Source organism: Cervus canadensis, chromosome 8, assembly GCF_019320065.1.
Source record: "Cervus canadensis isolate Bull #8, Minnesota chromosome 8, ASM1932006v1, whole genome shotgun sequence".
In the NCBI taxonomy this organism is placed as follows: domain Eukaryota; kingdom Metazoa; phylum Chordata; class Mammalia; order Artiodactyla; family Cervidae; genus Cervus; species Cervus canadensis.
In genome coordinates this window covers 69237329-69264817 of record NC_057393.1, presented here as the reverse complement: position 1 = coordinate 69264817, position 27489 = coordinate 69237329, and the positions used below count along the sequence as shown (strand labels likewise).

Here is a 27489-nt window from a genome sequence, read left to right as displayed (position 1 = left end):
TCTTTAAGTATGATCTGGTAAATAACCTTCATGCAGGCTCTTTTTCTTTCCTTTCCTTCTGTTTTTTCTGCAAAAAGCTTTACCATTTCCCTATGGTCCAAGGCTTGGGACAGAGCTCCAGAGTGCTTAAAAGCTACTTAGCGGCTGCAGAGAGGAGCTTCAGGCAGAAGCCCCATCACCAGAGGGGCTCCTCAAAGGCCGCTGGGCTTTGGTGGGGGTGAGCCTTTGGAAGAGATACTCGCCCTGGCCCGCCTGGGAACCAGCCAGCCTGTGGAGGTTGGTCAGGTAGCTCCCCATTTTCTTGATGAGTTTCACCTGCTTGTCTAGGAAGCCGCTCGCCGAGAAGTCACAGAGGTGGGAGTCTGCGCGGGCAGACCATCGGAATGGCGGCTTCCACACAGTCCTGGGTTTACCCGACTCCTGCGAGTGGCTACTGCCGCTGGTTTTGCATTTTTAAGAGAGGCTCACCCTCGTACTTCTCCTCAGCCAACTGCCGGAAAATAGTGTCCCAAGTTCTCCAGAGCCATATCCTTCGTGGTGGAAATACAGGCCCAGAGAGAGAGAGGTGAAGGAGGCCCGCAGATCCCTGTTGGCCAGGCGGCTGGAGACGACCTCCATCTCAGTGGGATAATTCTGAGGTATCCGGGAGCTCACGGTTGATCGGTAATAAGGAGTTAAGCTCAAAATCATGGTGTTAGCATGTCCTGGCGGCTGAGGATAGCCGAATAACTGATCCCAGAGCTTGTGACTGGAAAAAAGGTTGGAGGCGGTCGAGGCTTGAAGGGGTGTCCCTCGGTCTGTTCTGTCCAAACACTCTTGAAGCAAGAGCCGTAGACCTCCGGGCCCACGGCTCCGCTGCCCGTCCCTCGCCCACTCCTCTCCAGCTGGCAGAGGAAAGGCGCGGGGGTGAGGCCACGGTGAGGAGGGGAAGGACGGTCTGGGGGAGCCGGTTCTGTGCCCCCAGTCAGGCGAGGGCGAGTCGCAGCCGCTGAGGAATTGTTTAAAACGAGCCTAGTTCTAATGAGATGGATGAAACTGGAGCCCATTATACAGAGTGAAGTAAGCCAGAAAGATAAAGACCATTACAGTATACTAACGCATATATATGGAATTTAGAAAGATGGTAACGATAACCCTATATGCAAGACAGGAAAAGAGACACAGATGTACAGAACAGACTTTTGGACTCTATGGGAGAAGGCGAGGGTGGGATGATCTGAGAGAACAGCATCAAAACATGTATATTATCAAGTGTGAAACAGATCACCAGTCCAGGTTGGATGCATGAGACAAGTGCTCGGGGCTGCTGTACTGGGAAGACCCAGAGGGATGGGATGGGGAGGGAGGCGGGAGGGGGGATCAGGATGGGGAACACATGGAGATCCATGGCTGATTCATGTCAATGTATGGCAAAAACCACTGCAATATTGTAGAGTAATTAGCCTCCAACTAATAAAAAATAAATGGAAAAAAGAATAATAATAATAAAACGAGCCTAGAGAGAACAAGCCTCCGGAACAGGCCCCCCAGGAGGCCCTTCTTCCCGCCAACAGGTACTCACCGCGCGGCAGCGGCAGCAGGGGGCGCTCCAAGCGGCCTCCTCGGCTGGGGTGAAAACCGGAGAGAACAGTGGAAGGCAACGGCTTCGAGGGTGACTGCCTCTCACAGACCTGTTGGGAGCCCAAATGAAGTGCTTCTGGGGCCAGGGGAACCCAAAAAAATGACCAGTGGCAGGAAGGGAGAACTCTAATCTCCTGTAGGCAGGTAGAGCCATCAAGATGTCAACCATTTCATCTGTAACCTATTGAAGCTACGTGGCCCTTAACACGTGGCACTTCAGTATTACCTGGAGCTGTGAAAACCCAGCGCCCTTGGGATAGACATAGAGACCAGTTAAATCAGAACCTCTGAGTTTGAGACCCAGACATCGGGGGGTGCACATTCCCAAGGCAGACTGCAAGACTGAGAAAAATGATTTCACACACACACACACAATTAAATAAATTTAAAAATCTGTTTTCCATTCTATTGTGGGTTTTAGGATATAAAAAAAAAGTTACAAATTCCTCCAGGAAATGGAGTTAGTTGTGAGATTTAAACACGATACATGAGAAAATGCCTTGGAAACTGGTAAAGGTAAGAGTTATTATTATTGTTGTTATTATTTTAGCTGTTTTAGAACCTCTCCTGATAGTCTAGTGAGCTGGAAAGTATTTAAATACTTTAATATACTCTGAAAACAAGTCACCATTGTCTTCAGAGATGGGATGCTATCAAGAATGGCATTGAACTCAAATGAATGTAAAAAAAATAAATGAGGTGTTTGAGGCTGTGTGTATTGATATATTAATAGATACTTAATTGTAGTCTCTCCTTTTCTATCTCTGCCCTTTTACTTAAATGAACAGTAAGAAAGGAAGAGTTATTAGAAAAAATGACAGAGAAGGAACATTCTCCTCTGCCTTTCCTGTCCTCACTAATCTTTGACTTCCTCTTCTGGACTACACACTCCCTGTGTTTCCACACCCTCCTGGCCCCCACCAGAGCCCTGGACAGGCCAACTCTGAACCTGGTCCTGAGCCAAGAGTCTATGTTCAATAAAGGGGAGATTCTTAATTCCAGCCTCAAGGAGAAAAAAACAGATCAGAGAATTCAAGTCATTTGCCCTAAATCTCACAATAAGTTAGAACCAGAGAAGGATCTAATTCTCCTTCAACCCAACCTAGATTCCACTGTGAAAACATTTACTCTTGGCTGCTAATTAATACAAAAGTCATCAAACAAAACATTGGAAGACATGAGAGCCGAGGTGGGAGGAGAAAGGGTGAGAATGACCTGCCTGATACAAAATGTTCTCCACCATGAGGGTAAGACTTCACAGGGAGCTGAGAATAATACTAAACACACAGCCACACTGAGGCATATCACAAAACCTGAAATTGAAGGGAATTGAAGCCTTTCTTGTGAGACATTTCATCATTTTCTCAGTAATTGCATCAGTTTTATAATTTCTTCCATCACTGAGTCCCCAGTAGCCCTGGCATCTCCTCGTCTGTGATATGGAGGTGGTAGGTAATGGTGTTTGCCTTCAGGAAATTAAAGACCCCTCTCAATAACTGCATTAGTCATCCACACTTGCTGCTATGATTGATCTTGTAACCACAATCAGATCTGGGCACAGAAAGGATATGAAAATTCATAAGCGGGAAAGCAACCTTATCTTCCCCTGATCCAGCTCTCTCTTTACGAGAAATATCTGCAAAGTCTTTTTTTGCGTTTCTAATTTGCTCATCAAAGGGCATGTTTTTGACAGGCTGGTATATGTCCATGGGAGACTAGGAAGTATTGGGGATCATAGGAAATTGTGAATTCTGCCTAAGTTTTCAAGATTTGCTCTATTGAGTTGCCCTTTACTTAAAAGAGCAAAAATGTTTTAGAATTGTATTTCAACATTTCAGGACACCCAGAAGCCATAACACTGAAAAGAATACCCTGAGTTCATCCTGTCTCTGTGGAAGATACTAGAAGAAAAGTATACTCTGATTTTATTTTTGCTTTATATCTTGGGCAATCCCTGCGTATGGCAGGGGGTCAGAGATGACTGGTAAATTGTTCCATAAGCTTCAAACTGAGGTACTCAACAAAGTCTATCCTAGAGTGGAAAAGACTAAACGCAAGAATCCCAATGAACATGAACTATTTTCTGGGTTTTACAATTCAGTGGCCCTAAGATCTGCAACTTACCAAATTGCATCTGTTGTTTGCTGAACTATATGGTAATCTAATTATGTGTGTGTGAAAATCACTAAGTCATGTCTTTGCAACCCCATGGTCTGTAGCCTACCAGGCTCCTCTGTCCATGGAATTCTCCAGGCCAGAATACCAGAGTGGGTAGCTGTTCCATTCTCCAGCGGACCTTCCCAGCCCGGGGTCTCCCACATTGCAGGTGGATTCTTTACCATCTGAGCCACCAGGGAAGCCCAATCTAATTCTAAATGTACATATACACTCTTTGGTCCATTCCAATAAGAAGTATTTATCTTACAGTATATTTCACATACAAGAAACTGTATGTAAAGCTATTCACTACATTGCTGTTTGTGTTTCAGGGGAAAATTGAAATAACCTGAAAGGCTCAAGTAGAGCAAATTAAATAAATTATGGTTCACACAATGGAAACCATGTAGCAGATTAAGGGGGGAAAAAAGGGTAGAACTTACATACTAAACATGGAAAAATCTCCAAGACATAGAAACTGAATAAATGAAAGGTATGCCACAGGATAGTGTTTCCATTTGAGTAGACAAAAGAACAGAAACACATGTATGTGTGTAATGCACAGGATATTTGGAAGTGCTTCTGAGATGGAGAATTGGAGGAAAGGTAATGAGGAGGGAGAGAGGCCACAATTCTGTTAACTGATTATCACAAGGTTTAATATGTAAGAATAGTAATATTACACTTTGTGCTTACTATGTGCCAGGCATGTACTAATCACATGACATACCTAAACTAATACAGCATGCCCCTTTTAAACTCCGAGATATTCAGACATCTATCTTACTTCACTAAATTATCAACTGTGCTAAGTGTGCTAAGTTGTTTCAGTCATGTCTGACTCTGCAAACTCATGGACTGCAGCCTTCCAGGCAACTCTGTCCGTGGGATTCTCTAGACAAGAATACTGGAGTGGGTTGCCATTTCCTTTTCCAGGGGATTTTCCTGACCCAAGGATCAAACCTATGTCTCTTATATCTCCTGCATTGGCAGGCAGTTTCTTTATCACGCGCACCACCTTAAACATTTTTATATCCTACACAAAGTGAAAGTTGCTCAGTCACATCTGACTCTTTGTGACTCCTCTCCAGGCCAGAATACTGGAATGGGTAGCCTATCCCTTCTCCAGTGGATCTTCCCAACCCAGGAATTGAACCACGGTCTCTTGCATTGCAGGTGGATTCTTTACCAACTAAGCCATCAGGGAAGCCCCAATTGCTAGTACAATATTTATCACATAATTTGCTCAAGACATATGTGCCTCATTCATTCAGTCATTCAATATCAAATATAAGAGAAACTATCTTTACCATTTGGAGCTGACTTAAGAGCTTAATCACTTTTATGTAAAATTATCTTTTCATAATCATTTTGCTATGCCATGAATTCAAGCCATAATCCAGTAATAAGTGGCTTTGAGAATGTGCTGTTACACATACATACAATTGTGATTGTGCTGGAAACACTGGGGAATTCAAACAAATTACTGAGGAAAGTTGTCCAGTTTTCTTCTTACTTTTTATTCAAAGAGAAACACTCTCTTTGACTGTATTATCAAAGTATAGTCACCTTCCTTTTTAAGTCTTGAGTTGAATCACTCATTATCAGAGAAATGCAAATCAAAACCACAATGAGGTACCATTACACGCCAGTCAGGATGGCTGCTATCCAAAAGTCTACAAGCAATAAATACTGGAGAGGGTGTGGAGAAAAGGGAACCCTCTTACACTGTTGGTGGGAATGCAAACTAGTACAGCCGCTATGGAGAACAGTGTGGAGATTTCTTAAAAAACTGGAAATAGAACTGCCATATGACCCAGCAATCCCACTTCTGGGCATACACACTGAGGAAACCAGATCTGAAAGAGACACGTGCACCCCAATGTTCATCACAGCACTGTTTATAATAGCTAGGACATGGAAGCAACCTAGATGCCCATCAGCAGATGAATGGATAAGGAAGCTGTGGTACATATACACCATGGAATATTACTCAGCCGTTAAAAAGAATTCATTTGAATCAGTTCTAATGAGATGGATGAAACTGGAGCCCATTATACAGAGTGAAGTAAGCCAGAAAGATAAAGAACATTACAGCATACTAACACATATATATGGAATTTAGAAAGATGGTAATGATTAACCCTATATGCAAAACAGAAAAAGAGACACAGATGTACAGAACAGATCTTTGGACTCTGTGGGAGAAGGCGAGGGTGGGATGTTTCGAAAGAACAGCATGTATATTATCTATGGTGAAACAGATCACCAGCCCAGGTGGGATGCATGAGACAAGTGCTCGGGCCTGGTGCACTGGGAAGACCCAGAGGGATGGGATGGGGAGGGAGGTAGGAGGGGGGATCGGGATGGGGAATACATGTAACTCCATGGCTGATTCATGTCAATGTATGACAAAACCCACTGCAATGTTGTGAAGTAATTAGCCTCCAACTAATAAAAATAAATGAAAAAAAAAATAAAATAAATTAAAAAAAAATTAAGTCTTGAGTTGAGGAGAGTTCTTAACTGTTTTAATGTGAAAGATCTACTCAGTTAGATGGAATCAAGTAAATAAAGTGCTTAGCACAAGGCTGACCTATCTGAAATCCCTATTCAAGTGGCACTATTTCTTTAGAGGCTATTTCTTATTTAGAGGCTTCAAACATCATAGGAGAGGAAAGTAAATAAGAGCTAATGCTCAGTCTTATCAACAGTTGGGAAATATGTTTGTGACAAAAGCAGAGCAGACTGGGGGAGTGAGAATGTTTTTCCCCTCCACAAGTCATTAAAAGTCATCAGTGCTGTGAATCAGACAGTCTAGGTGAAAAAAGAGGAAAAAATTAAAACCCTGATTCTTTAGATTCAAAAATTCAGTTATTCCATCTGGTATTTATTCGAGTGCCTTCTTGGGCCAGGCAGGCATTATGACAGGCAACTATAGTCCAAAAGCTCATTTTATTAATTTAATACACAACCTCTTTTGAATTTACTTTCTGTTTTTGAAATAAACCTTGTAGATATGATAACAATGCCAAATCACATTTTACTGAAGTGGTAAAATGTTGATAGAAATAATTATTTAAATGGCTGGCCCTGATTTTTGGATTTGACAAAACAACAAAACTTCAAATAATATTAAGGGAACCAATACAGGATTGCATTTGTTTAAAAAAAAGTTTTCATCTATGTTAGGTACTGAATTATGTTCCCTTAAAATTCATTTATTGAAGTCCCAACTCCCAGTAGCTCAGAATGTAACCTTGTTTGGAGATGAGCTCTTTAAAGGGATAAGTTAAAAGATGCTTTTAGGCATCCTTTCAAATATGGGGTCCTAATCAAATATGACTGATGCTTATAAGAAGAAAGGCTTTTGTGAGGATAAAGCAGCCATCTGCTAGGCAAGGAGAGAGGCCTCAAAAGAAACCAAATATGCATACACCTTGATCTTGGACTTCTATCCTCCAGAACCCTGAGAAATATTGTTTAAGCCACCCAGTCTGTGGTATTTTGTTATGGCATCCCAACAAACCAATACAATCTATTATGACACTATTTCATAAAAGGAAAGCACATTTTAAATCACAAAGGTAGGAAAGACATAATTTCTGAATTATTTTGCTTTAAAAAAATCCTTCCTACATTTTTATTTTTTTCACTTTGCTATAGAACAGTGAAAATTCTGCTTTGAACAAAGAACTCCTGCTCTAAAATCATTTTTCTTCTTAATTTTTCACTCACTTATTTCCACACTAAAAAGTGACCATCAACTACACTCATGATAAACCTAGTAATTCCAACCTAAAAAGGACATACTACCTCATAGGTCCATTTTCATAGTTAGAATATAGCTTATAAATGCATCACCTGCTATATAATAAAAGAAATCTTGTAAAAACATTTTCTCAAATGAATAATATTTTAATGTTTAAATTTATAATTATTAAAATTGAAGTAGAAATACTTATTCAAATTATTTTCAAAATACAACTGAATTATAAATTCATTATGGGGACTTGCCTGGTGGTTTAGTGATTAAGGATCAGCTTTACAATGCAGGGGAGGCAGGTTCGATCTCTGGTCAGGGAACTAAGATCCCATATGCCTTAGAGCAACTAAGCCCAAGTACCACAACTAGAAAGCCCGTCTGCCGCAACTAGAGAATCTGAGTGCTGCAACAAAAGATCTCTCATGATGCAACTAAGGCCCAAGGTATGTGCCTGATCAGTCACTTCAGTCATGTCCAACTCTGTAACCCCATGGACTGTAGCCTGCCAGGTTCCTCTGCCCATGGAATTCTCCAGCCAAAAATATTGGAGTGAGTTGCCATTCCTTCTCCAAGGGATAAGGCCTGATCCAGCCAAATAAATAAATTTTTTAAATATAAAATTCATTATGAACTTTGGAAAGATTATTTATTTCATTCAATTTACACAAGTAATTTCACATTTCACTTTAAGTTCAGAGTCACAAAACATTTCTTGTATATCCAGCACTAATAAAGATCATGGTACATCAATGAAATATTTAACTACAGGGATTGATTTTTAATAGATCTCTATAAATAACATTAACAGGAAAATACACATAATACAATCTACTCTGGATCTAAGGGCCTTAATTTACTTCAATATTGAAAGAAACTAGTCTGAAAATTTTCTCATTTAAAAAACACATTGAGAGAATGGGTTCAAGGATGGAGGAATGACTTGGTACTCAGCAATTCACAAATATGACATTTTTAAGATCTGAAGAAAGACTGCAAGTTGGCAGCACAAGAAATGATCTCTCTCTTCTCTCTCTCTCTCTCTTTCTCTCTTTCTTTCTTTTTCTCTCTCCTCAATGAACAGGGATATTTCATATTTCATAGTTTCTGAATTTCCTCAGGAGTTCTGAAGGAGCATCCCCAGACCAGCGGAAACGAAGGTGCCAACAGTTCACATCTGCAAAACCTGTAGAAGAGAGAAGGGGATATTTTTAAATCAAAGGTAGGAAAAGTCAAGCTTATCATAGTAAAACAGCTTGTTCATAAGATTTCATAGCAATAAATGAAATATAAGGGTAAGTCATTGGTGTCAGTTTTTAGTATCTTACATAAATGGATAAGCAGACTTTTGAATCCTTATGAACAGGAATTGGTTTATATGGATGAGAGGACTTCACATGTTTAAATGCTTAAGAATAAAAGGATATTTATAGATGCTTCCAGTGGTAGGAATTTTGACAATTCATCTGCAAAGAAATTGGAAACTACCTTTAAACAGCTGCCAAAAGTAAAAGGTCAATGGAAAGAATCCCTGGAAATACAAATAATTTATTCTATAATAGTAAGATTTTTTTATTCGAATAAACAACTTTGTTGAAAACTAGAAAAAAGGTCATGTTCATTCTCTACTAGAGGAAGGGTAAATTGGCAAAATTCTTCTAGCAGGTAATTTTGCAATATTTATCAAACTCATTAAAATGTATAAACCTTTAAACCAATCATTCTACTTCTAGAAATTTATCTTAATGAAATAATCATGATGTGCCCAAGGGTTTAACTATAAGGGTGTTTATTGTGATACCGTTTATAAATGTTTCAAAGAAACAATCTAAATCTTCAATAACAGGAAAATGGTTAAAAGGCTTTGATATAGTCATTAACAATTTTTTAATATTTATCATCATAGAAAAATGTTCATAATATATTACTAAGTAACTAGTAGTTAGGAAATAATTTAGACAGCATGATCTCATTCATAAATTCATTATTTACATGGGTATTTATATAAAAGTTTTTTTAAGTCTACAATGAATTACTCCTAAATGTTGATAGTAGCTATTACTGAAGAGTTGGAATATATAAGATTTTCATTCTTTATACTCTTTTTCTGTTCATCTGTATTTTCTTATTTTTCTACAATGAACAAGTATGCTTTGTATTATTTTCTATGTTTAAAATATTGCCAATAAGAAACAGGTTACAGAAAAATACTTAAAATACAGAATAACAAATAATACATAGTTCCACTAATATTTAAAATATTATCTAAATATCTAGCAGGAAAAATATACACAGAATATTGACAGTGATTATCCCAGGAAAATAGGATCTGCACTTTCTTTAGAATTATCAGAGAAAAAATCTGAAGAATTTCCATTTGGGGAAAAAGGCAAAAAGAAAATTGTTTCCAACAACCTGTAATTGAAACACACACACAAAATATGTTCAGTGATATCCTTTTCATTTTAGGCATACTAACATATCTTAAAAATATACCAAAATAGCAATAATGAATATTTCCCTAAGTGTAAGACTACAAGTTATTGTATTTTGTTCCTTTTGCTTGACCATATTTTCCTCACGTTTCTACACTAAATATGTGTTATTTTTGGAGTTTAAAAAATATGTTTTCACACTTGGGTTAACCCAGAAATAGACCCCAGACAAGAATGCAAGTGGCTAATTTGAGAGGTGATCCCAAGAGACCCTGGTAGGGAAGTAGGGAAAGGAGCCAAGTCTATAAAAGGTACATTTTCAGGAAATTACTACTCTGGACAACTAGGGTTTGATCCCCTGGGGAGCCCTGGGAGACAATATTAAAAGAAATAAAATAAAACTCAGGAGTTGTTCCACTTGAGGGATGAAAGTGTTGGAGAACGTATCCTCCCACTCACATTCATTATGTGATGGCTACATCCACAGGGTATTTACTCCCTGGCACTTAACTGTCCGCTCACTTGCTGCCAAACCAGATTCACTGCCAGTGAAAGCCCTCTGGTGGGAGCCGTATGGTTGGCAATGCCTGGGAAGGCAGATGCCCAGAGGATATGTTGGCACATCAACAGCATCTGCTATGTTTGATTTTTTTTTTTTTTGACTCCAGGATGTTATGCAATACTATTTGATTCTAGAACTGTATTTATCAGAAGGCACATTTATTGCATATTTAAATGAAAATAAAGTAAAAGTTAGATTGTCTCGCGTGTGGGTTTTCAGGTGCTGTGCTCCTTTTTTTCCTGGTTGCAATGAAGAGTCGGAAATGATGGGGGATATCTGATGGATGTTTATCACAGAAGAGGCATCAAAAGGCAAACTTCAAAGTAAATACCACGCACTGCTTGAGGAAATCAACAAAAATGCTGAAAAGTTATGTGGGAAGCCACTTGGGGCTTAGTAAAGCTGACATGAATAATATTTCTTAAATGCTGACATTATAAAAATTTTCATTGCAGTCAAATGAAATTATAAATAAGCATGCAACTTTACTTTGGCATATGAAAACGCAACTTTAAGGCACTACTGAGAACAGCCAATAATCTCTTAAATAACGTTAAGAAAATACTGGTATATGCAGCCTTCAGCAAAATTTCCTAATTCTTATTCTTCAGGAGTAGCTTTCAGAACAGTGATCCTCTCCCCCTCTCAACCCCTTCACTTCCTTCCTCAACCACAGTATAATATACTTCATGACCTGAGGGTATCAAAACTGGCATCACAACTTGTTCAGAGTCAATTACAATATATCTACACTATGGAATATGTATCAGTTTTTAAAACCAATGAGTTCATTCTAAATATAAGGGTCTAAGGAGAAACCCCATAGTAATAAAAGCTAACACTAAAAAAGCACTGGCCGTGTACCAGGTCTAAATAGTTTACATATGTTATTTACTTCTCAAAAAGACCTTATAAGGTAGACACTGATATTTTAACCATTATAGAGAGATAAGAAGACATAAATACAGAGAGGTTAATTTGTTTGCCCAAGGTCACACAACTCAGCAGTGGAAAAAGCCAGACTCTGGTTACAGAGTCTGTACCCTTAGTTACTGTGTAACAGAGGGGAATGTGACAGTATAACCCTCACAAACAAACATATGCTTATGCATGCCTTTGTTAACACAGAGAACCAGTGTAGGAGACACACCTGGGCATCTGCACTGTTGACTTCAGGAAGTAGAAGCAGAGAACAATGACACTAGTGTAGACACTAAGTTATTGTCTATGTATGATTCTTTGAATTTTTAAAACAATTTTTATTTTTTGGCTGCACTGCTCGAGATGTGGGACCTTAATTCCCAGACCAGGGATCAGACCTGAGCCCCCTGCCCCCTGGAAGTGGGGAGTCTTAACCATTGGACCACCAGGGATGTCCTGATTCTTTGAATTTTCAATGATAAGCTCATATTACTTTGAGGCTTTTAAATATCTAAATAACTTTTTTTAAAAGAAAGAGAAAATTTTATATAATCTTATGAAAGGGATTTAAGTGTGACCTCAGTGTGAGGCTCTGACATGATCAACCCCCTCAATTCTGGTGAACTCAGAACAGGCCTGAATCTGAAACAAAAAGTCACAGGGAGGGCCTAGAGATTCAGGAAGCACAGATCTGAACATTCCAAGGATAAATGGGGAAGCAGTCACGTGTCTGCCTGTATATGCAAACTGTGGTGGGTGGGTGGGTGTTTATATGTGTATGTTTCCCTGAAACACTTCTTCGGACATCTGGCCTTCTGCTTTGATCCATTTGTTATATTATAACCATTGCCAGTTAGGAGGCTGATGCAATCACTGCTGGCTCTATGAAAGGATCTCTTGGAAAACCAGCAGATGCACCTGAATGAAGCACCAAGAATCTTCATTCCCAACAAGAAATTAGCATGTAAAAATTCTCACCAAAGAGTTTAGAAGTGACTATTTCTAGAAAGACTATAGTTCACCACAACCTATCTAATTACCTTCTTTTTTATAAGTGTTTGAGAACATTCAGGAAACTTCTACTTATAGGCTAGTGACTTCCCTGGCAGTCCAGTGACTAAGACTTTGCCTTCTGATGCAGAGTGTGTGGGTTCGATCCTTGGTGGGAGAGCTAAGATCCCACATGGCCAAAAATCCAAAGCATAAAACAGAAGCAATATTGTACTTAAAGGCTAAATTCTACTGGGGTGTTGTGGATAGTTAAGAGTGTGGTATCTTGTAACATACCTGTACAAGATAAATACAATGGGATGGCCAGATAGACAAAGAATTGATAAGCATAGCTAACAATTGCCCAGAGCCTGCTATAGGCAAATCACTGCCCTAAGCATTTTCCATGAATCACCTCATTTGATCCTCTTGGTTACTCTATAAGAAGGTACCACTTAGATCTCTGTTTTGTAGATGAGGAAACTAAAGTGTGAAGGAGTTACATAACTTTCATTTCACTTCACTGCAGTCGCTCAGTCATGTCCGACTCTTTGTGACCCTATGAACCGCAGCATGCCAGGCCTCTCTGTCCATCACCAACTCCCAGAGTCCATCCAGACCCATGTCCATTGAGTCTGTGATGCCATCCAACCTTCTCATCTTCTGTCGTCCCCTTCTCCTCCTGCCTTCAATCCTTCCCAGCATCAGGGTCTTTTCAAATGAGTCAGCTTTTTGCATCAGGTGGCCAAAGTACTGGAGTTTCAGCCTCAACATCAGTCCTTCCAATGAACACCCAGGACTGATCTCCTTTAGGATGGACTGGTTGGATCTCCTTACAATCCAAGGGACTCTCAAGAGTCTTCTCCAACACCACAGTTCAAAAGTATCGATTCTTTGGTGCTCAGCTTTCTTTATAGTCCAACTCTCATATCCATACGTGACCACTGGAAAAACCATAGCCTTGACTAGACGGACCTTTGTTGGCAAAGTAATGTCTCTGCTTTTTAATATGCTCTCCAGGTTGGTCATAACTTTCCTTCCAAGAAGTAAGCATCTTTTAATCTCATGGCTGCAATCACCGTCTGCAGTGATTTTGGAGCCCCCAAAAATAAAGTCAGCCACTGTTTCCACTGTTTCCTCATCTATTTGCCATGAAGTGATGGGACTGGATGCCATGATCTTGGTTTTCTGAATGTTGAGCTTTAAGCCAGCTTTTTCACTTTCTTCTTTCACTTTCATCAAGAGGGTCTTTAGTTCTTTTTCACTTTCTGCCATAAGAGTGGTGTCATCTGCATATCTGAGGTTATTGATATTTCTCCCAGCAATCTTGATTCCAAGTAATATAAATAATAAATGGTAGAGCTAGAAAGTGAGCTGACATGGTCTCCTTCGGTGTCTATTGCCAAGGACTTTGGACCTCTGGATGCATGCATGGCTCTGGGCCTTTGGACCACCACCTGGCACCCAACTTTGCCCTTGCTGCTTGAGCTCTTTCATGTGCATCTGGATTGTTAGGGGCTTCCCTCATGGCTCAGACAGTAAAGAATCTGTCTGCAATGCAGGAGACCTGGGTTTTGATCCCTGGGTTGGGAAGATCCCCTGGAGGGGGGCATGGCAACCCACCCCAGTATTCTTGCCTGGAGAATCCCCTGGACAGAGGAGGCTACAGGGCTACAGTCCGTAGGGTCACAAAAAGTTGGACAACAACTGAAGCAACTTAACACGGAGTGTCAACCCAGGTGGGTTAGTTTAGGAGCCAAGAGCTTAATCTCTTAATCTCTGTAATCTCTGCTTCAGTGGACCTATACGTGGGTCAGATGTCTACAGAGCTACCTACAGATAATGTATCTTCTGAGGATAGTGCAGTGCCTTAGAATGCAGACTCTGCAGTCAAACTGTCTCATCTCAGACCCCTTCCCTGCCACATACAAGCTGGATAACCTTGAGGAAATTATTCAGCCTCCCAAGGCTTCAGTTTTCTCATCTGTAAAGTGAGAATAATACTTGTAGTGAGGATTAAATAAATTAATTCATGTAAAATTAATATTAAATAATATAATAGATTTTAAGTAATATATGTAAATAACTGCACACAGTAGATACCCAACACAGGGACTTCCCTGGTGGTCCAGTGGTTAAGACTTTGCCTTCCAATGCAGGGGGTGTGGGTTCAGTCCCTGGTTGGGGAGCTAAGATCCCACCTGCCTCAAGGCCACAAAACCAAAACATAAAACAGAAGCAATATTGTAACAAATTCAATTAAGACTTTAAAAATGGTCCCACATCAAAAAATCCAAAAACAAGTTTAAAAATAAATAAATATATACATATATACCCAACACATGCTAGCTAGAGTTGTTTCAGTAAAGCAGAAGATGATCCCAGAAATGTCTCAAGTTTTCGCTTGCAAGGAATGTGTTAAGGAATATATCTAGTTTCTGTGTCGATGGTAAGTATCTTTCAAGGTGCCAAAACAACCTTAATAGGTGGTACTATTATGTAATTGGAAAAGTTGAGAATACATACGATATAAAATGGTCTTTTAATTTGAGACCTTCTCTGTTCTACAAACTACATGACATGACTTACCTGGAGAATCTGGATTCTGTGGGGAGAATGACTTCACAGATTTGGATTCTTTCTGCTCCATTTTCTCTGTGGTTGAACCAAACTCCTCTTTCTTTATCTCTTTTTGCTCATCCTGTTCCTCATTTTCAATTTTGTCAGTATGAGTCTGGTCAGATTCTTCCAACATCAGATCCTTTTTTCCTCTGACAGCCCAGTGCATTGACTACATTAATTGAAAGCAGATGTATAATATAAAATCCATATTATATAGTTTCTATATTTAAAGTTCAATATGTGGTAACAATTATTGTGTTCAATGTGTTCAAAAATATGTGTTCAATATTGTGGTAACCTACTATTATAGTACTGATTAACAAAATGTTTGACTTGACTATTAGCCAGATATTAATCAACTAATTCAGATATTAATCAATTAATCCTCACTGATTTGGAAAACTAAGAATATGAGGAGAAATTCATATCCTAGTATAAAGGAGAGGGACCAGCATCAGAGAAATTAAAAGAATGATGTTTTCCCAGAAAATTAGCCATAAAATTACCGTATGTCCCAGAAATTCAGTTCCTAGATACAAAGAATTGAAAATAGGTGTTCAAAGAAAAACTTACACACAGATATTCATAGCAGTCATGAAAATAATCCAAATGTCCATCAATTCATTAGATAAACAAAAATGTGGCACATCCATGCAATGAAATACTATTTGACCATAAGAAAGGAAGAAAGTACTACAATGTGGATAAACCGTATAAAATTATGCTTAGTAAAAGAAGTCAAACATAAAAAGCCACATTTTGTATAATTCCAGAATAGACAAATTCATACAGATAGAAAGCAGATTAGTGATTACCAGATACTGGCTGAGAGGGGAATACGAAGTGACTGCTAACAAGGACAGGGGTTTCCTTTTGGGGTGATGAAAAAGTTCTCAAACTAGATAGCGATGATGGGTGAACAACACTGGGAATGCACTTAGTGCCACTGAGACGGACACTTTAAAATGGTTAAATGGTAGGTTTTATGTGTATTTTACTATCAAAAAACAAACAGCTGCACTGTGTACCTTGAGCCATGACAGAGATTAAACCTACTACTATTGTGACCTTCCTTCCAGCCATGATCAATGCAGAGCTGGCAAATATTAGAATTCTGGATTATACATCTTCTCTTTAAGAAAACTCATGGCACAAGCAGTTGTTGTTCAGTCATTCAGTCGTGTCCAACTTTTTGTGACCCCATGGACTGTAGCACGCCAGGTTTCTCTGTCCTTCTCCATCTCCTGGAGGTTGCTCGAACTCATTTCCATTGAATCAGTGATGCCATCCAACCACCTCATCCTCTGTTGTCCCCTCCTCCTCCTGCCTTCAATCTTTCCCAGCAGCAGGGTCTTTTCTAATGAGTCAGGTCTTCGCATCAGTGACCAAAGTATTGAATCTTCAGTATCAGTCCTTCCAGCGAATATTGGAAAGGGTTGATTTCCTTTAGGATTGACTGGTTTGATCTCCTTGCGGTCCAAGGTACTTTCAAGAGTCCTCTCCAACACCACAGTTCAAAAGCATCAATTCTTCAGTGCTCAACTTTCTTTATAGTCCAACTCTCACATCCATACATGACTACTGGAAAAACCATTGGTTTGACCCTATGGACCTTTGTTGGCAAAGTACTGTCTCTGCTTTTTAATATGCTGTCTAGGTTTTGTCATAGCTTTTCTTCCAAGAAGCAAGCATCTTTTAATTTCATGGCTGCAGTTACCATCTGCAGTGATTTTGGAGCCCAAGAAAATTAAGTCTGTCACTGTTTCCATTGTTTCACCATCTATTTGCCATAAGGTGATGGGACTGGATGCCATGATCTTAGTTTTTTGAATGTTGAGTTTTAAGTCAGCTTTTTGACTCTCCTCTTTCTCCTTCATCAAGAAGCTCTAGAGTTCCTCTTCACTTTCTGCCATAAGGGTGGTATCATCTGCATATCTGAGGTTACTGACATTTCTCCCTGCAATCTTGATTCCAGTTTGTGCTTCATCCAGCAGGCATTTCACAATACGTACTCTGCATATAAGTTAAATAAGCTGGGTGGCAAATACAGCTTTGACGTCCTCCTTTCCCAATTTTGAACTGTTCTGTTGTGCTAGGTCTGGTTCTAACTGTTGCTTCTTGACCTGCATACATGTTTTGCAGAAGTTTTCTTTAAGAAAACTCATGGCACAAAGCAGAAACTTAGTCAATATTTATTGTGAAATATCTGTCCTAATTTTAAGTGAATTCACTTCAAGTCCAGTTACCATCAAATAATGAGAACCTTTAAAATATCTTTCCATTTGGTTTTTCTTAATGATACTATGGACTTCTCTGGTGGCTCAGACGGTAAAGCGTCTGCCTACAATGAGGGAGACCCAGGTTCAATCCCTGGGTTGGGAAGATCTCCTGGAGAAGGAAATGGCAACCTACTCTAGTACTCTTGCCTGGAAAATCCCATGGACGGAGGAGCCTGGTAGGGCTACAGTCCATGGGGTCACAAAGAGTTGAACATGACTGAGTGACTTCACTTTCCTCCCATTCATTAACAGAATTATTCTGGAGACTTTTTATGAATATGCCTGTATACATTATGGAAGGTTTCTGAAAGAAAACACAAGAAACTACAATGGTGGCTTTCTGGGAAAAGGAAGTAAAACTGAGGTATGAAATAAAGATGGACTCACTTTTTATTACATATCCTATTGTACTAGTTTGTTTTTTAAAAAACAAAAGTGTTTTATTATTTTTTAAGTTACAGTTTTAAAAAATCAGGGACCATAAATCAAGTATTGGGCATTCCCCCACTGACTTCTGGTAAAACTTTTATATTTTTAGACAAACACAAGATTCAAAACACTTGAAAACTCTCCCCAGAAACCTGATATCCTAGAATGGTGTCCAGTATACTTGGTAGTGGTCCTTTGCCAAATAATTTAACTGTGTAATTTTTCCAACCTAGCTCTGGCTACTGATGGTGATGGCAGGAGTAGGAAAAAGTGAAAAATGGATCTTCAAAATGGGGCAAAGGTAAGAGACAATTACTTTTACCCATGCATGCTTTTGGACCCTTTTCACATATGTCCTATATATGTATTTCCTTCTTTTTTTTTTTTTTTTGGCCGAGGTTAATGGCTTGCGAGATCTTATTTCCTTGGCCAGGGATTGAACCTGGACTGTGGCAGTGAAAGTGCCCAGTCCTAACCTTGGGACTTCCAGGGAACTCTCTGTATTTCCTACTAAGATGTTTAAAACTGGATGGATGAGTTGATAAAGGAAGAATAGGTGAATACAGAGTAAGAAAGAGAGAGAGTTTGCTGTATCAAGAATATTCAAGTAGAATAATTAGCTGTGGCATAAGCCAAAATAATAAACATAACTGTTTCTTGAAATCTCATCTGATACTGTGGGATGCTGTTCCTAAAGCACTACTGAACAGTAACCTTTGTTATTCAGAAACCCAAGAAAAACCCATAAGCCATGTATTGGGGCAAATTAAAACCGCAGAATAAATTATTTTCCTAATAATGAGGATATTGTTTTCCTGTGCTAAAAAAAGAATAAAAGCAAAGCAAGAGCACAAAGCAAAAACAAAAACATTGATTTTCTGAAGTCCAAGGCTTAGTGAATAAACTCAGAAGTTGTGACATTTAAAAATTGTGCCAAAAATCACAGAAGGGGCCACTGCCTCTGCTACACACACACCCCATGATGCAAGGGACATCAGGCTTTTCATCCGCAGTGCCCTGAAGTCTGAACTCTCTCAAAATACTGCAGTTGCCAACTCCTTCCCAGAGCACCACTTTATTTGCCAGTTTGAACAAAGCAACATAGGGAGGCGGTGGCCCATTACACGTGGACTTGGCCATGTTTGCTCGCCCAAGCAACATGAGGGGGATGGGGTGGGGAAGAAGCAGGGATCATCAGCATCTTACAGAGCTGAGAGTGATACATAATTTCTGACCCCTTGTCTCAGGAGCACTAACACTGACCACATAGACAGGAACTAGGAGAAGCACCTCATCAGAAAAAAGGGAAAGTACAAAGTGGTAAAATGCTTCCTTGGAATCTTAAATAAACCTGTTCCTCATCATTTTTTAAGAGAATTTAGAAATGTTAATAACATGGTGTTTATGAATAGCAGCCAACATGATCACAAATGGGCTTCCTAGGTGACACTAGTGGCAAAGAACCCGCCTGCCAATGCAGGAGTCTTAGGAGGCACAGGTTCAATCCTTGGGTCAGGAAGATCCTGGGAGGAGGGCATGGCAACACACTCCAGTATCCTTGCTGGAGAATCTCATGGACAGAGGAGCCTGGCGGGCTACAGTCCATGGGGCCACAAAGAGTCAGACACGACTGAAGTGACTGAGCACGCACATGATGCCAAATAGATGATCTCAACTAAATTAAAAGATACAAAGATACATTCAAACATAGATAAGTAAATATATATGTAGATACACATACATAAAATATACATACTAGAGGGCAATATAGCCTTCTACACACCCTAAAACCATAAGGACATTCAAGCCTTCTGCCTTGATCCAACCAGAGACCTCACTTGTTCCCACAGTCAACCTGTCTCTCCTCAACTGCAAAGGAGCATCATCCTAATTCCTCTTCCCCAAAGAAAGACCCCGTAAAGCAATGTCATCATTCAGTGTAACCGGCTCTCATACTAACAAATGATGGGCAGAAAACACTGGAAGGAAATGTATCAGAACACTAATGGGGTTATCTTTGCATGGCAGCATTATAAAGTCTTTTTTTTTTCTTTTTATATTTTGGTGTCTTCTAAATTTTCTCTGACAAGTCTATATATATGTACAACTAGGTTTTAAAAATTTAATGAAGGACTTCCCCAGTGGTGCAGTGGTTAAGACTTCACACTTCCATTGCAGGAGACACAAATTGGATCCCAGGTCGGGGAATTAAGATATGGCATGCCAAAGGGTGTGGCCAAAAATAAAAAAATTAACAAAATAAAAATTAGATGGAGTTATGATTGCCAAAATATATTAAGGATGGAGCTTCTGGGTACCAGTAATATGTGTGTTGGGGAGAGGAGTGGTTATGAGTATACACTTCACAACTGTTTGCTAAATTATAAATGCAGGTGTTGAACATTTTTCTGTAGGTTTTATTTCAAAATAAAAGTGTTAATTTTAAAAAGAGGCAATGGCTTCAGCTGGTGTAAAATATAATCTAGTTTTAGTTTGGTTGGTTTGGGCCTGTTGTTATTGTTTTGTTTGCCTAGCTTCTTGAGTTTTTTGCATGTGCAAGGGATTAGAGGAGGCTGGCCAGTGGCTTTGTCTGTGGAGGGCAAAGGATATTGAGAAACTTAGTGAAAAACTGAGAGTAAGAAATGCAAGCTTTCAGTGCCCAGAGAACTGAAAACGTGAGCTGTATGTGTCACAGGTCAGCTAGGTGGCCTGTATATAGTATCTTGACTCTCTGTCTTAGTACTTCTCTCTCAGAATAAAATCGCCTACAGTCTGCCTTAGATGAGGGTGTGAGGATTAATGAGTGACCTATAGTAAATACTCTGAAAGCATTTGTAGTAACTGATACAGCATGGGACATTTTAAACAGCTTATGAGAATGTTTTTCTCAGAATTTTATTTTGACTGTGGCTTTGCTGTAACCCTTTCCCCAGAACCATCCTCAAGCCATTTTGGAGGAAGAACTATTCACATCGGGGATCCCTTGGGGTAAACCCATTTAACAAGACAGTAATGATTTCCCTAAGATTCTTTAAGCTGGAAAGGTGTCTGTTTTCAAGTTATTCCAAGATCTGAAAGCCACAGTTACTGAAGTCCCTACTTCATATTCCCTTTTTTAGACCAACATTACATATCTAGACTTAAATTTCCCTTTTTTAAACCAATATTACATATCTAGACTTAAATTTCCAACATACTCATTGACCTGATGGAATTCTTTTTTAGTTAATTTATATTGGAGTAGAGTTGCTTTACAATGTTGTTAGTTTCTACTGTACAGAAAAATGAAAGAGCCATTCATACACATATATCCCCTCCCCTTTGGTGACTGATTTATCAAAAGTTTTACAAAGTAAACTATCAGGAGGAGCTTCTGAAAAGGAAAAAGTAAAATCAACAGCTGGCTAAGTGACAAGGACTTGCTGTGGGGAAAAAAAATACAAATTAGAGTTTCATCACCATTGAATGATAGAAATGTATCATCCCTGAAGCTGTGTGAGGAATTCCCTCTAGGAGATTCTCATGATAGGAACCTGCTTGATGCTGCAAGTGCATTGTGATTTGTCCTTAGGGCAAGCAAACATGCAGATGTGTTTTAGATAAATGTCACCTAAAATTTCAAGTCCTGAATTATAACCATTTTATTGTCAGAATGGCATATGTAGTATATCTAGTCCAAATACCCTAATGATGATATCTATCTACATGATGGTAGTGATCTAATAGATGATGAACAATACTAGGTATGACAATCGTTATTAATTTCTCTAGAGTAGTGAGTGCGAAAGGATGGACAAAAAAATGCACACGCACAAAAAAAAATGACAACTAAAATGTTATAGAGAACCTTACCTCTGCATGTCATGCAGAAGCCACTATGAGAATTAGAACGGAAAGGAATGAAAGGAAGTTACAAAAAGTCTGTCTGGGACTTCCCTAGTGGTGCAGTGGTCAAGAATCCGCCTGCCAAAGCAGAGGACACAGTTCAATTTCTGGTCCAGAAAGATCCCAGGTGCTACATGGCAACTAAACCTGAGTGCCATGGTTACTAAGCCCATGTGCCTCAACTACCGAAGCCCGTGTGCCCCAAAGCCCGTGCTCCACAACTAGAGAAAGCCCACACACAGCAACAAAGACCCAGCGCGGCCAAAAATAAATTAATTAATTAAATTTTTTAAAAAAGAAAGTCTATCCAATGAGGTACAAAACACATGAAACTTGGTATAGGGGTTTCAAAGTTCACTGAGGAAGAAATACAGAAACAGCATGGTTGAGCCCACACAAAGAAGACTGTGCAAGGAAAAATATCACAGCTGATTTAAAATGGAAAGATATGCATTTCATCATTTTTGTACCACTAATAAAAATAAATCCCGAACCAAACGCTAGCCCAGCATAGTATTTCAACATTGCTGACAAGACCAATAATGCAGCCAGTAAGATCTGAAATGTAATTATTGTAAGCCCTCAAACAGTTCATAATTAAACTAAATTCTAAGCAGAAATAATGTGTTTGGAGATAGGACATTAGTATTTAATGGAAAGACATCTGCAATATAAATTAGAACAGGGACTTGGAGAAGAGTTTTTGAAAAATCCACAGCTAACTTGATATTAGCAGTTAAAATTAAGAAATACAGTTCAGTGGATCATCAAGAAAAATGAACTATAAATCAAAAGGCATTAAAATAGCAAGGGTCACTAATTCAGTAGCAGTTACAGTGTGTAATACTCAAGAGAATAGAAATATGGTTATATAGAGGTGTCAGAACAATGTTTAGTCAGAGTTAATAAGGAATTTTGGATATACACAATGTAGAAGAAAAATCTTATTTTTGAGTATGTGAAGCTAAGTTACTATCGTTTTAAAGATTCTCTCTAGTTATTTTGTATGTATATTCAACAGTCTTATGGTTAGTCCTTCATAAATAATTAACCAACCATAAACAAATCATATGAATATACACTGCATTCTAAAATGAAATGAAGAAAACCATTTACATGTTATGTAGAGTGGCTTTAACTATATACTTTGAGAGTTTTGCATTGTTCTTCCCCATTACTTCAAAGACCCTCCCTTGCTGGTACAGGTCATTTATCAGTGAAAAAACAATTTGCTCGAGTCTCATTTAAATAAAAACTACTAAGAAGGAATCTGAACATAACCCTGAAGAACTGGAATTTAAGAGATGTGAATCACTTTATACACTTATTCTAACATGTCCCTGAACACTTCCTTATAAGGTAACTTCCCCATTTTTAAGTCTTTTATAGAAAAGTATCCCTGTAGGGGGAAAAAAAGCAGATTAAAAAAATCATGTAAATCATGCCTAAGAATGTAGAAACCTTTAAAATTACATTCTCTCTGCAATCTATAATGATCCATGGAAGGAGAAAATAAATATATAACAAAAATTATAGAGATTATTTTGTATTTGATTTTTTTAATGGCATGGAAGAAAATAACAGAATGGTTTTAAAAGTCTCTCTGCCTCTATCCAATAATTCTTTTACCAAAATTAATAATAGGAATAATTTACAGATTTCTTTGATTAATCAGGTCCTGTTTTTATTGACTTTATTAAGCTTTGAGAAGAACACAGGCTCATATGAACTAAAAAGATGGAGCATATGAATTTGTATTGGTTCAAAATTCAAAAGTGTTATATGAGCAACTTGAGAAGCAGAGTTATCAGAATGTATTAAACAGTAGATGGTAACAGGAAGCATACATATATACATATACATGTATACGTATCTACATATACAAATACAAACAGCCAAAGAGACGGAAAAGCATAGTCAGATTCTTCTGACCCTGATGTATTGAATTTCCTTCCACAAGACTTTGTGGGTACTGCATAGTATCCAGATTCTACCAGCTTCTTGGTCTTCTCTCTCCTCTTGTCCATTGACACTTCGAGCTACTGTGCTGTGTGTGTGCGTATTTGCTCAGCCGTGTCTAACTCTTTGAGACCCCATGGCCTGTAGCCTGCCAGGCTCCTCTGTCCATGGGATTCTCCAGGCAAGAATACTGGAGTGGGTTGCCATGCCCTCCTCCAGGGGATCTTCCCAACCCAGGGATCGAAACCAGGTGTCCCACATTGCAGGCGGATTCTTTACCATCTGAGCCACAAGGGAAGCCCCTTTAAGCTACTATGTGAGTCTAATCCAGGGCAGCCCAAGCTTCATAAATTCCCTTCATCCCAGAGAGAAACCTACCATTTTCACCGAGTCACTCAAAGCTTCCCACTGCTGGAATGACATTGACATCTGGCTCCTTCGCCAGTGGTCATAGCGGGCCCGACTTGCTTCATTAGTCAAAATGTCCTTTGCCTTCTGCAGTTTCTGAAAAGTCTCCACTGGAAAACAAATCAAAAAATGAGCACGCCCCAGAGGAGTTATTTTAAATGCCCAGTCAAACTGATCTCACTGAAATATGCATCTGTTATTTACCAGCTATGTAACCTTCGGCCAATTCACTTCATCAAGCTTTCTTTTCCTCATTTATAAAGTGCATCGTAAGGACAAGTGAGATAATGTATGCAAAGTACCTGGCTCACAGTTTATCCACTCCCTTTACTGAGTTCCAGTGATGTGACAGGTGCTATCCCAGGTGCTGATGATGTAGATGTGAGCAACAGACATAATTTATCTCATGGGATAGACATTTGCAAACATTGGATAAGTTACAATCTTTTCTGTGTGTGTGTGTGTGTGTGTGTGTGTGTGTGTGTGTGTGTGTGTGTGTGTGTTCAGTCACTCAGTCATCTCTGACTCTTTGAGACCCCCTAGACTGTAGCCCGCCAGGCTTCTCTGTCCATGGAATTTTCAAGGCAAGAATACTGGAAAGTGGTAAATAATCTGCCTGCAATGCAGGAGACCCAGGTCCAATCCCTGGGTCGGGGACAATTCCCTGGAGGAGGGCATGGCACCCCAGTACTCTTGCCTAGAGAATCCCATGGACAGAGGAACCTGGCAGGCTACAGTCCATGGGGTCGCACAGAGTCGGACACGACTAAGTAGCAGCAGCATGTAATCTGGAAAGATGGTACTGATGAGCCTATCTGCAAAGCAGCAATGGAGATGCAGACATAGAGAACAGACTTATGGACACCGACAGGGGAACGGGGAAGGAGAGGGTGGGATGAATGGAGTGAGTAGCGTGGAAACATACACACTGCCAGATGTAAAATAAATAGCCAGTGTGAATTTGCTATGTGACTTGGAACTCAAAGCAGACTCTGTGACTACCTAGAGGGGTGACTACCTAGAGGGGTGGGATGAGTACAGTTTCTAGTTCACAACAACCTTATCAAGTGGATAGTATTAATATTAGTATTATTCACATTTTACATGATCTAAAGCTAAAGCAGGATAATGTAACTTGTCCTAAGCTACAAGTGATGGAGCCACGATTCAAACCCAAGCCTGCCAGGCTCCCCAGCTGGTGCTCACCAGTCTACACTTGACTGCCTCCTGCCCCTTCCATTTTCCTGCAGTACATCTTACCCTCTAATCCCCACTTTCTCCTTCATCTCTGAGGATAATGAAAATGTCATCATTCATCACTAAGATCCAGGTTGTGCCCTTGAGAAACTTAGAGTCTAGTAAGGAAGCAGACATATAAATAAATCATTTCAATACAGTGTGCTAAAGAGAAATACAGAAATAAGATTGATTCTGCTTGAGGAATCAAGAAATACTTCACTAGTTTCCACTACACGCGGGGTCATCCTTGACTCTTCTCTTTCTTCCACATCTCATTTCTAATTCGTCAACAAGCCCTGTTGACTCCATCTGTAGAGTCAGTGTATCTTTAAACTATACCCAGCTTTGACCTCTTGCCCCCACCTCCAATGCCGTCACTCTAGTCCAAAGCCACCATCCTCTCTTGGCCGGATGACTATATTAGCTGCTCAACTCATCTCCCTGCCTTTGCCTTGCTCTATCTTCTACACAGCGGTCAGAGTGGTCTTTTCAAAAATAAGTTACATAGGGAATTCCCTGGTAGTCTGGTGATTGGGACTCCATGTTTTCATAGCTGAGGGCCTCGGTTCAACTAAGACTCTGCAAAGCCACACAGCATGGCCAAAAAAGGGAGAAAAAAAAAAAGAAAGAGGGACTTCACTGGTGGTCTGTGGCTAAGACTCCACACTCCCAATGGAGGAGGCTGGGATCATTCCCTGACCAGGGAACCAAATCCCACACGCCACAACTAAGAGTTCACAAGCTGCAACTAAAGGTCCTGTGTGCCGCACTTAAGACCCAGCACAGCCAAATAAATAAATTAAATTTTAAAAAAATTTTTAATGATCTTAAAGAAAAAAGAAAGCAAGTAAAAGAAGTCACATAATATCTTTCCTCTGCTCAAAATCACTTCCATTTTCACTTCTCATTTTTGTTGGAATTAAACTGAAAATTCTCACCATGGCTGTTAGGTATGACATGCTCTGCTCTGCCTGCTCTCTACCCTCTCTTCCTTCTCCAACTTCATTTCCTCCTACTTTTCCCACCTCCTTCGATACAGCCACAGTAGCTGCCCTGATGTTCCTTGAGTACACCAAGCACGCTGCAGCCCCAGGACTTGGAACTCGCTGTCCTTTCTGCCAAGAACACTTTACCCTAAGCACTCACACAGCTTACTTCTTCCAGATGTCAGCTTGGGTACTGTCTTGTTGCTGGAGTTTTCTCCAACCTTCTACATAAAATAGCTGCCCACCCCATCAGCCCATTCCTTTATCTCCCTCACTCTGCTTTCCTTTTCTTCATAGTACCTGAGTGTGTGCTAAGTCACTTCACTCATGTCTGACTTTGTGCAACTTTATGGACTATAGCCTGCCAGGCTCCTTTGTCCATGGGATTCTCCAGGCAGGAATACTGGAGTGGGTTGCCATTTCCTCCTCCAAGGGATCTTCCCAACCCAGGGATTAAACCAGCATCTTTTATGTCTAACCTGCAATGGCAGGGGGGTCCTTTACCTCTAGTGCCACCTGGGAAGCCCCCATGGTACCTACCCCCTGACATTATGTATAGTTATTTGTTTATAATCCTCCATGAGAACACAAACTCCATGAGGGCAGAGACTTGGTTTTGTTTTCTGCTGCATCCCTTGTACTAAAGCAGTGTAGCAGGTGCTCAAAAAGTATTTGTTCAATGAATGAATAAGCAAATGCTTCCAATCTGAATGTGAATATAAAGATGTTCATAGAATGCCACTACCTAAGCTCCAAGCACCAAACAAGTGACATACCCTTAAAACATTTTGTGAATTAGGCACCTTTTAATACTGTTAGTGGGAAAAATAATTAAAATTGTCCTGACAGTGCTTAAAAATACCTCATGGGAAGTCATCAATATCCTCTGAAACAAAAGATGTTAAGACAAATGTACAGTCAGTCCTGATGGTACCACCATACCAACTGTGAAACTACTGAAATACTTCTGTACCCCAGCTGGTAAAGGGCTACTGTTCCTAAACTCTCATCCGCCAAAACCACTACTTCATCTGTTCCTTCAGCAGCCAGAGATACTGCCCACCATGGGGCAGGGTTCCTCCTGGACCCTGACCAAAGCTGGGCAGCACAGGTGCTTAATGTATCATTAAATATTTAATATCACTACTGGAGGTAGTAGCAATTGACGGGTTAAAAGGAAGATCCTAAAGGTGGGGCTATTGAAAGTGAAGGAAAACAAACACATAAAAAACAT

General features: G+C 39.7%; 1 protein-coding gene across 1 annotated transcript in view; it reads right to left on the bottom strand.

Annotated features, from left to right (window-relative positions):
- Positions 1 to 8170: 8170 nt before the first annotated feature.
- Positions 8171 to 27489, bottom strand: part of DNAJC12 (DnaJ heat shock protein family (Hsp40) member C12) — a 40823-nt gene continuing 21504 nt past the window's right edge. The window contains exons 4-6 of the mRNA XM_043476811.1: positions 24001 to 24140; positions 15038 to 15239; positions 8171 to 8726 (exon numbers count right to left, since the gene is read on the bottom strand). Coding sequence (XP_043332746.1) covers positions 8632 to 8726; positions 15038 to 15239; positions 24001 to 24140 — 437 coding nt within the window. The 3' untranslated portion in view covers positions 8171 to 8631. The remainder of the gene's footprint in view (positions 8727 to 15037; positions 15240 to 24000; positions 24141 to 27489) is intronic.